The 12,323-nt window shown below is 42.3% G+C and overlaps 1 protein-coding gene across 1 annotated transcript; it reads left to right on the plus strand.

Annotated features, from left to right (window-relative positions):
• Positions 1-407: 407 nt before the first annotated feature.
• Positions 408-3,622, plus strand: LOC118361030 (peptidase inhibitor 16-like). Its single transcript, XM_035740733.2, has 4 exons — positions 408-665; positions 1,585-1,694; positions 1,929-2,020; positions 2,298-3,622. The coding sequence occupies exons 1-4, from the start codon at positions 528-530 to the stop codon at positions 2,696-2,698; spliced, it is 741 nt and encodes a 246-aa protein (XP_035596626.2). The 5' UTR covers positions 408-527; the 3' UTR covers positions 2,699-3,622.
• Positions 3,623-12,323: the final 8,701 nt, after the last annotated feature.

Consider the following 12,323-nt stretch of genomic DNA (forward strand, 5'->3'; position numbering starts at 1 on the left):
AGCATACCTCTTGTATTACAATCTGCCAGTGCTGTGCTATCTATATCAACCCTGAACGTTTGGTATTTAGATAGGGGTAGAGCGAGGTTCATAGCTATTGGTTTAGAATGCCACTTGCAAAAATTCATTTTTCCCTCTTTAGAATCAGAGTAATAGGACAGATGTGATTTTAGGATGAGACTTACTTGCAATGTGGTGGATATGCCGAATAGAATGATTAATTTGAAGTAGTTTGAAGTTGTACACCATTGGAACACTGATATAATAGAGTTGCATAGCAGGCTTTGTACAAAGAGTTCTGTTTTGGTCCTCAATGTTGGTTAATGTCTCCCTCTGTCGTTCAGTCTGCTGCACTACATCTGTACAGATGACAGGAAGCAGTCAAGCAGATTATCGGTAGTCTACAGTAATACGATGGTTTGTCTCTTTTTCCCCTTCAGAAATGGGATGAGAAGCTGAAGATCATAGCTGAGGGCTATGCTGTGAAGTGTATATGGGAGCACAACCCGGATCTAGAGGAGCTGAACATGGGAGAGAACCTGTTTGTGTCCAACGGACTCTTTGACCCCAACATTGCCATGGAGAAGTGGTTCCTGGAGCACCTAGACTACGACTACAACAACAACAGCTGCCAGGATGACAAGATGTGTGGACACTACACTCAGGTGAGTGACAAGGGGAGATAATGGTTACTGTATTTGTAGAATAGACTTCTTATAACACAGTACTACAACTGTGACAGGTTGAATATTCCTTTATGTCTTTACTCCTGTGTGTATAACCCCTGTGATAGTGGGTGATGATGATGATGATGAGGATAGTGATGGTGATGGTGATGGTGATGATGGAGATGGTGATAATGGTGGTGAGGATGGTGATGAGGATGGTGATGATGGTGGTGATGGTGATGATGATGATGATGGTGATGAGGTTGGTGATGATGATGGTGAGGATGGTGATGATGGTGGTGATGATGATGATGGTAATGATGGTGGTGTTGGTAAGGATGGTGGTAAGGATGGTGGTGATGATGGTGGTGATGATGGTGGTGATGATGATGGTGATGATGATGGTGAGGATTGGGATGGTGGTGATGATGCTGATGATGATGGTGATGGTGATGGTAATGATGGTGGTGATGATGATGATGGTGGTGATGATGATGATGATGGTGATGCTGGTGATGGTGGTGATGATGATGATGGTGAGGATGGTGATGATGGTGGTGATGATGGTGGTGATGATGGTGATGATGATTATGGTGATGATGGTGGTGATGATGATGATGGTAGTGATGGTGATGATGATGGTGGTGGTGATGATGATGGTGATGATGATGGTGAGGATGGGGATGGTGGTGATGATGCTGATAATGATGGTGATGGTGATGGTAATGATGGTGGTGATGATGATGATGATGGTGATGATGCTGATGATGATGGTGATGATGGTGAAGATGGTAGTGATGATGATGATGATGGTGATGATGATGATGGTAATGATGGTGATGATGGTTATGATGGTGGTGATGATGATGGTGATGATGATGAAGACATCAATACAAGACTGCTGGGGATGTTTCAGATGGTGTGGGCGGACTCTCACTCAGTGGGCTGTGCTGTTCATCGCTGTGACACCATGGAGGGGCTGTCCTTTGAGAAAGCCACCTTCCTAGTCTGCAATTATTACCCAGCGTAAGTATGTCACCAGAGAACGTGGACTAAATTACACATTCATCTCCTATTTCTACACTTAGACATTCAGTTAACATTATGAATCCTTACCATTGCATTTCACTGATTGCGTTAGGGTTAGCGTTACACCTGTAGAGACATTGTAATACCATTCTGGGGTTAGGGTTTGGGTTGGTCCCTGACTAACAGCCCTGACAGAGTGACCACTGACCTGTGTTATCTTTTGCATTTCAGAGGTAACTTTAATGATGAGAAACCCTATGAGGAAGGTGAATGGTGCTCCAAGTGTCCAGACAACCTGCCGCGATGTGACCAGAACCTCTGTGGTAGGAATTCAGCACATGTCAATCACACAACTCTGCCCGCAACTCCACCTGCCTGCCCCCTCTCCTGTCCCCCAAATGTATTTTACCTCACTATCTACCTCCATTGTCTTGGAAAACACACAGATAAAAACATCTTATTCTCTCCAACCTGACCTAAGTGTCGAGCCAATTGTGGTTGATCATGATATTCCCTCTTTGTGAAGATTGATTTGTTGCTTTGGGCTAAGGACCCTGTAATCAGTTTCGAAGACAGATTTCTCATTATTGTTTCCCGCAGTGCCGGATGCCCCTGAGCTTACAGAGGAGCCTGATGTAGAGAAGGAGACAATGGACAGCTCTCCCCCAGGCACTGATGAGCCCTCCACACACACAGCCACAGCCACAGCCACCACCACAGCCACAGCCACAGAGGACACACCGCCATCACCACCGAGGACACAACCAGACTACTCATCAGCCCCTGAGCCAACCATGGCGAACAGAGAGGAGACAGGCACAGAGCCTGGGGGTGAGGAGGAGGAGGAGGAGCAGGAGGAGGAGAAGTGGGAGGGGGAGGAAAGAGCTACAGAGAGGGAGAAGGACAGTACTAGGGAACAACCTCCGGCCAACGCAGGAAGTGTTTCTACTTCCCTAATTCTGGTTACTAGCTTGATGCCTTTACTGTCACTGGGATTGTGAGGGAGTTGCATGAGGGAAAATGTATCACACACACATACACACACTATCTGGAGCTGAACTGGACATTGCTGGAAGTTGAATTACATTGTGATATAATTAAGCAAATAAGGGCTGGGGGGGGGGTGTGGTATATGACCAATATACCACAGCTAAGGAAGGGCTGTTCGTATGCACGACGCATCGCAGAATGCCTGGATACAGCCCTTAGTTGTGGTATATTTGTCATATATATATATATTGGTCATATACATTGGTCTGATATACCACGGCTGTCAGCCAATCAGTATTCAGGGCTCGAACCACCCAGTTTATAGTTAAGCAATAAGGCACGAGGAGGTATATAGAAAATATACCACGGCAAAGGGCTGTTCTTACGCACGATGCAAAGCGGAGCGCCTGGATACAGCCCTTAGCCGTGGTATATTGGCCAAACACCACAAACCTCTGAGGTGCCTTATTGCTATTATAAGCTGGTTACCAACGTAATTAGAGCAGTAAAAATAAATGTTTTGTCATTCCTGTGGTATACGTTCTGATATACCACGGGTGTCAGTCAATCAGCATTCAGTGCTCGAACCACCCAGTTTATAATTATGTATACAGCATGGATTTATATGAAATAAACCAAAGTAGCTAATTTGATGGTTATTTAGCCATTATTTGCTGGCAAATAATTACAGTTGGTAGTTTGCCATATCCCTTCTTAGCAATAAGCATAGAACATACAGTAGTTAACAATGTAATATAACAGTTGTATAAAAACAGTTACGACCTGTGACCAATCTAACAACTACCTTTTAAAGCAAGGCACATCCTCTATAAACATGAACGTGATTCCTAAGCCTAAAGGAGCATAACTATTGTCAATATTGAATATTTCTGTAAATGTCTGTATATAGAGTGTAATAAATATTGTTTGTTCTACTTGTCGGGTCCATGTGTCATATACTGCGAATACATGTGTCTCACTACCACAAAGAACAGAAACCAGCAGCCTGATAAGCAGACGAGCTCCTCATCAAAATGACCTCTTTTAGGGCCATAAAAAATGTGAGTTCAAAGGTTATTCTGTATCAGAATATGCTTTGTGTCTTCCTATAGTCCTTTCTTTCTGTAACGTTTTATCATTCTCACTCTCCTTTAACCATTTTCACCAGTTAGGTGTGTTGCATGTCAAATAGATATATAACGAAGTGGAGAAAACAAACAGAAAGAAAAACAGATGCAAAGGAAGGGATTAAGTGGTTGGTGAGAAAGTGCAAAGCCCTGTTAACAAAAGGTTAACACCTGGGGTGAAAAATATAAAAAATCCAAACACATCTGGCTCAGCCTGGCCTGGCTTACAGTCAGCAGCACAACTGAAATATTCATTTACCACTTCTCTGTGAGGCTATTTCTGGAGGTGCATTTAGACACTCAGGCCTCCACAGCGTTCACAGAGAAATGAGAATTAATCCAGGGGGGCCCGGGCTCCACTTATAAGGTACCCAGAACTGAAGGACTTTCTCGCTCCCTGGCTTGGTATTTTAGATAGATTTTTAAGAGACTTGATTTTTTTTTTTTAACTCTCCTTGGCATTGAAATGTCACGTTACATCACGGGCTCGTTAAATGCATGTCCTCCTTAGATGATTCGATGTGACATTTTTTGGTTTCTCCGAGTGCTGACGTCAGCAGTTAACCAACCCTGTCAGCTGTTTAAGTGCATGTCTGTACTGTATTAATGGGTGTGTGCACACAGTCTTTAATGAATGAGATTCAAAGACAGACAGAGAGACTCCCGATGGGTTACAGTAGCTAATTGTACAACACGGACTGCACCATTGCACAACACAATGCCAACATTTACAAGTGAAATATGGCTAGACATATCAATACAGACAGACACAAGTAGTGGATGCAGAGAGCCCAGTGACCAAAACAACAGGCAAAGTCAGGCATGGTGAGAGGGGACAGCAGGACACCACCTGCAGGCTAGCTGGGACTGGGAGGAGAAGCTGGGAGGCTGGCACTCCGTGGGGACGTGATTGAAGATGACATGAACTAGTGTGCCCTCTCTCTCTCTCTCTCTCTCGCTCTCTCTCTCCTGTTTTATGTTTCCTTTTATTGTCTCTCCTCTGAAGCGCTCTCTGTTCTCAGGATTTCTAGGCTACCTCGAACTGATCTATTCCACTCTCGTCATCCTTCATAATAACGGACTGAAAATCTAGAAGAGGAAATGATTGGTGAAGGGGATATTCTTAGAACCTGGAGACACTGGATTCATGTGAGAATGCAAGCAGGCAAACCAGAACCCTGGACTTAATCCCAAAGACACAGCTCACACACACAAAGTGAATAGCAAATCCATGCTTTTGAGCGCCAAATTGTCTGGTGTGCTGACAGAGTGACTGACATGACAGTAACTGTGCCCTGCAGATAGAGACGGAGATTGTTTGCCTCTGCTGGGGGTTGACTCCTCCTCTGTGAGTATGACTGTGTTAGAGCTTTAAATGGGTGATCAAATCAAAATCATCCAATCAAATGTTATCGGTCACATACACGTGTTTAGCAGATGTTATCGGACACATACACGTGTATATCAGATGTTATCGGACACATACACGTGTTTAGCAGATGTTATCGGACACATACACATGTTTAGCAGATGTTATCGGTCACATACACATGTTTAGCAGATGTTATCGGACACATACATGTGTATAGCAGATGTTATCGGACACATACACGTGTTTAGCAGATGTTATCGGTCACATACACGTGTTTAGCAGATGTTATCAGACACATACACGTGTATAGCAGAGGTTATCGGTCACATACACGTGTTTAGCAGATGTTATCGGACACAGACGCGTGTTTTGCAGATGTTATCGGTAGCAGATGTTATCCGTCACATACACGTGTTTAGCAGATGTTATCCGTCACATACACGTGTTTAGCAGATGTTATCCGACACATACACGTGTTTAGCAGATGTTATCAGACACATACACGTGTATAGCAGATGTTATCGGACACATACACGTGTATAGCAGATGTTAACGGTCACATACACGTGTATAGCAGATGTTATCAGACACATACACGTGTTTAGCAGATGTTATCGGTCACATACACGTGTATAGCAGATGTTATCGGACACATACACGTGTATAGCAGATGTTATCGGTCACATACACGTGTTTAGCAGATGTTATCCGTCACATACACGTGTATAGCAGATGTTATCGGTCACATACACGTGTTTAGCAGATGTTATCGGACACATACACGTGTTTAGCAGATGTTATCGGTCACATACACGTGTATAGCAGATGCTATCGGTCACATACACGTGTATAGCAGATGTTATCGGTCACATACACGTCTTTAGCAGATGTTATCAGACACATACACGTGTTTAGCAGATGTTATCGGTCACATACACGTGTTTAGCAGATGTTATCCGTCACATACACGTGTTTAGCAGATGTTATCCGACACATACACGTGTTTAGCAGATGTTATCAGTCACATACACGTGTTTAGCAGATGTTATCGGACACATACACGTGTTTGCAGATGTTATCGGTCACATACACGTGTTTAGCAGATGTTATCAGACACATACACGTGTTTAGCAGATGTTATCGGTCACATACACGTGTTTAGCAGATGTTATCGGTCACATACACGTGTTTAGCAGATGTTATCCGTCACATACACGTGTTTAGCAGATGTTATCGGTCACATACACGTGTTTAGCAGATGTTATCGGACACATACACGTGTTTAGCAGATGTTATCGGTCACATACACGTGTTTAGCAGATGTTATCGGTCACATACACGTGTTTAGCAGATGTTATCAGTCACATACACGTGTTTAGCAGATGTTATCAGACACATACACGTGTTTAGCAGATGTTATCGGTCACATACACGTGTTTAGCAGATGTTATCAGACACATACACGTGTTTAGCAGATGTTATCGGTCACATACACGTGTTTAGCAGATGTTATCGGTCACATACACGTGTTTAGCAGATGTTATCAGTCACATACACGTGTTTAGCAGATGTTATCGGTCACATACACGTGTTTAGCAGATGTTATCAGACACATACACGTGTTTAGCAGATGTTATCGGACACATACACGTGTTTAGCAGATGTTATCAGACACATACACGTGTTTAGCAGATGTTATCGGACACATACACGTGTTTAGCAGATGTTATCGGTCACATACACGTGTTTAGCAGATGTTATCGGTCACATACACGTGTTTAGCAGATGTTATCGGTCACATACACGTGTTTAGCAGATGTTATCCGTCACATACACGTGTATAGCAGATGTTATCCGACACATACACGTGTATAGCAGATGTTATCAGACACATACACGTGTTTAGCAGATGTTATCGGACACATACACGTGTTTAGCAGATGTTATCGGTCACATACACGTGTTAGCAGATGTTATCGGTCACATCGGTCACATAGCACGTGTTTAGCAGATGTTATCAGACACATACACGTGTTTAGCAGATGTTATCAGACACATACACGTGTATAGCAGATGTTATCGGTCACATACACGTGTTTAGCAGATGTTATCGGTCACATACACGTGTTTAGCAGATGTTATCGTCACATACACGTGTTTAGCAGATGTTATCATCACATACACGTGTTTAGCAGATGTTATCGGTCACATACACGTGTTTAGCAGATGTTTATACACGTGTTTAGCAGATGTTACGGACACATACACGTGTTTAGCAGATGTTATCCGTCACATACACGTGTATAGCAGATGTTATCCGACACATACACGTGTATAGCAGATGTTATCAGACACATACACGTGTTTAGCAGATGTTATCCGTCACATACACGTGTATAGCAGAGTCACATACACGTGTTAGCAGATGTTATCAGACACATACACGTGTTTAGCAGATGTTATCAGACACATACACGTGTATAGCAGATGTTATCGGACACATACACGTGTTTAGCAGATGTTATCAGACACATACACGTGTATAGCAGATGTTATCAGATGGTCACATACACGTGTTTAGCAGATGTTATCCGTCACATACACGTGTTTAGCAGATGTTATCCGATGTTATCAGACACATACACGTGTATAGCAGATGTTATCAGACACATACACGTGTTTAGCAGATGTTATCCGTCACATACACGTGTATAGCAGATGTTATCGGACACATACACGTGTTAGCAGATGTTATCAGACACATACACGTGTTTAGCAGATGTTATCAGACACATACACGTGTTTAGCAGATGTTATCAGACACATACACGTGTATAGCAGATGTTATCAGACACATACACGTGATTAGCAGATGTTATCGGACACATACACGTGTTCAGCAGATGTTATCAGACACATACACGTGTATAGCAGATGTTATCATTACACATACACGTGTTTAGCAGATGTTATCGGACACATACACGTGTTTAGCAGATGTTATCAGACACATACACGTGTATAGCAGATGTTATCGGTCACATACACGTGTTTAGCAGATGTTATCGGACACATACACGTGTTTAGCAGATGTTATCAGACACATACACGTGTATAGCAGATGTTATATACACGTGTTTAGCAGATGTTATCAGACACATACACGTGTTAGCAGATGTTATCGGACACATACACGTGTTTAGCAGATGTTATCGGTCACATACACGTGTTAGCAGATGTTATCGGTCACATACACGTGTTTAGCAGATGTTATCAGACACATACACGTGTTTAGCAGATGTTATCGGACACATACACGTGTTATAGCAGATGTTATCAGACACATACACGTGACACATACACGTGTTTAGCAGATGTTATCGGTCACATACACGTGTTTAGCAGATGTTATCGGACACATACACGTGTTTAGCAGATGTTATCAGACACATACACGTGTTAGCAGATGTTATCAGACACATACACGTGTTTAGCAGATGTTATCGGACACATACACGTGTTTAGCAGATGTTATCAGACACATACACGTGTATAGCAGATGTTATCGGACACATACACGTGTATAGCAGATGTTATCGGACACATACACGTGTATAGCAGATGTTATCGGTCACATACACGTGTTTAGCAGATGTTATCAGACACATACACGTGTTTAGCAGATGTTATCAGACACATACACGTGTATAGCAGATGTTATCGGTCACATACACGTGTTTAGCAGATGTTATGGTCACATACACGTGTTTAGCAGATGTTATCCGTCACATACACGTGTTTAGCAGATGTTATGGTCACATACACGTGTTTAGCAGATGTTATCCGTCACATACACGTGTTTAGCAGATGTTATCCGTCACATACACGTGTTTAGCAGATGTTATCGGACACATACACGTGTTTAGCAGATGTTATCCGTCACATACACGTGTTTAGCAGATGTTATCAGACACATACACGTGTTTAGCAGATGTTATCAGACACATACACGTGTTTAGCAGATGTTATCGGACACATACACGTGTTTAGCAGATGTTATCAGACACATACACATGTTTAGCAGATGTTATCGGTCACATACACGTGTTTAGCAGATGTTATCGGTCACATATACGTGTTTAGCAGATGTTATCAGACACATACACGTGTTTAGCAGATGTTATCGGACACATACACGTGTTTAGCAGATGTTATCGGTCACATACACGTGTTTAGCAGATGTTATCAGACACATACACGTGTATAGCAGAGGTTATCGGTCACATACACGTGTTTAGCAGATGTTATCGGTCACATACACGTGTTTAGCAGATGTTATCGGTCACATACACGTGTTTAGCAGATGTTATCGGACACATACACGTGTTTAGCAGATGTTATCCGTCACATACACGTGTTTAGCAGATGTTATCCGACACATACACGTGTATAGCAGATGTTATCAGACACATACACGTGATTAGCAGATGTTATCGGACACATACACGTGTATAGCAGATGTTATCGGTCACATACACGTGTTTAGCAGATGTTATCGGTCACATACACGTGTTTAGCAGATGTTATCAGACACATACACGTGTTTAGCAGATGTTATCAGACACATACACGTGTTTAGCAGATGTTATCAGACACATACACGTGTATAGCAGATGTTATCAGACACATACACATGTTTAGCAGATGTTTAGCAGATGTTACATCACATACACGTGTTTAGCAGATGTTATCCGACACATACACGTGTATAGCAGATGTTATCACACGTGTTTAGCAGATGTTATCAGACACATACACGTGTTTAGCAGATGTTATCAGACACATACACATGTTTAGCAGATGTTATCGGACACATACACGTGTTTAGCAGATGTTATCAGACACATACACATGTTTAGCAGATGTTATCGGTCACATACACGTGTTTAGCAGATGTTATCGGTCACATACACGTGTATAGAAGATGTTATCGGTCACATACACGTGTTTAGCAGATGTTATCAGACACATACACGTGTTTAGCAGATGTTATCCGACACATACACGTGTATAGCAGATGTTATCCGACACATACACGTGTTTAGCAGATGTTATCCGACACATACACGTGTATAGCAGATGTTATCCGACACATACACGTGTATAGCAGATGTTATCAGACACATACACGTGATTAGCAGATGTTATCGGACACATACACGTGTTTAGCAGATGTTATCAGACACATACACGTGTTCAGCAGATGTTATCAGACACATACACGTGTATAGCAGATGTTATCCGTCACATACACGTGTATAGCAGATGTTATCAGACACATACACGTGTTTAGCAGATGTTATCGGACACATACACGTGTTTAGCAGATGTTATCGGTCACATACACGTGTTTAGCAGATGTTATCAGACACATACACGTGTTCAGCAGATGTTCACATACACGTGTTTAGCAGATGTTACATACACGTGTTATAGCAGATGTTATCGGTCACATACACGATGTGTTAGCAGATGTTATCAGATGACACATACACGTGTTTAGCAGATGTTATCGGTCACATACACGTGTTTAGCAGATGTTATCGGTCACATACACGTGTTTAGCAGATGTTATCCGTCACATACACGTGTTTAGCAGATGTTATCGGTCACATACACGTGTTTAGCAGATGTTATCGGTCACATACACGTGTTTAGCAGATGTTATCGGACACATACACGTGTTTAGCAGATGTTATCGGTCACATACACGTGTTTAGCAGATGTTATCGGACACATACACGTGTTTAGCAGATGTTATCGGTCACATACACGTGTTTAGCAGATGTTATCAGACACATACACGTGTTAGCAGATGTTATCAGACACATACACGTGTATAGCAGATGTTATCGGACACATACACGTGTTTAGCAGATGTTATCGGACACATACACGTGTTTAGCAGATGTTATCGGACACATACACGTGTTTAGCAGATGTTATCGGTCACATACACGTGTTTAGCAGATGTTATCAGACACATACACGTGTTTAGCAGATGTTATCGGTCACATACACGTGTTTAGCAGATGTTATCGGTCACATACACGTGTATAGCAGATGTTATCGGACACATACACGTGTTTAGCAGATGTTATCGGACACATACACGTGTTTAGCAGATGTTATCCGACACATACACATAGCAGATGTTATCGGACACATACACGTGTTTAGCAGATGTTATCGGTCACACACGTGTTTAGCAGACGACACATACACGTTTAGCAGATGTTATCGGACACATACACGTGTTTAGCAGATGTTATCGGTCACATACACGTGTTTAGCAGATGTTATCGGACACATACACAGATGTTATCGGACACATAGCAGATGTTATCGGTCACATACACGTGTTTAGCAGATGTTATCGGTCACATACACGTGTTTAGCAGATGTTATCGGTCACATACACGTGTTTAGCAGATGTTATAGCAGATGTTATCGGTCACATACACGTGTTTAGCAGATGTTATCGGACACATACACGTGTTTAGCAGATGTTATCCGACACATACACGTGTTTAGCAGATGTTATCCGACACATACACGTGTATAGCAGATGTTATCCGACACATACACGTGTTTAGCAGATGTTATCCGACACATACACGTGTATAGCAGATGTTATCCGTCACATACACGTGTATAGCAGATGTTATCTGTCACATACACGTGTTTAGCAGATGTTATCGGTTTAGCAGATGTTATCGGACACATACACGTGTTTAGCAGATGTTATCGGTCACATACACGTGTATAGCAGATGTTATCAGACACATACAGCAGATGTGTCACATACACGTGTTAGCAGATGTTATCGGTCACATACACGTGTTTAGCAGATGTTATCAGACACATTTAGCAGATGTTATCGGACACATACACGTCTTTAGCAGATGTTATCCGACACATACACGTGTTTAGCAGATGTTATCGGTCACATACACGTGATTAGCAGATGTTATCAGACACATACACGTGTTTAGCAGATGTTATCAGACACATACACGTGTATAGCAGATGTTATCAGACACATACACGTGTATAGCAGATGTTATCGGTCACATA

This window comes from Oncorhynchus keta, chromosome 28, assembly GCF_023373465.1.
Source record: "Oncorhynchus keta strain PuntledgeMale-10-30-2019 chromosome 28, Oket_V2, whole genome shotgun sequence".
NCBI classification, from domain to species: domain Eukaryota; kingdom Metazoa; phylum Chordata; class Actinopteri; order Salmoniformes; family Salmonidae; genus Oncorhynchus; species Oncorhynchus keta.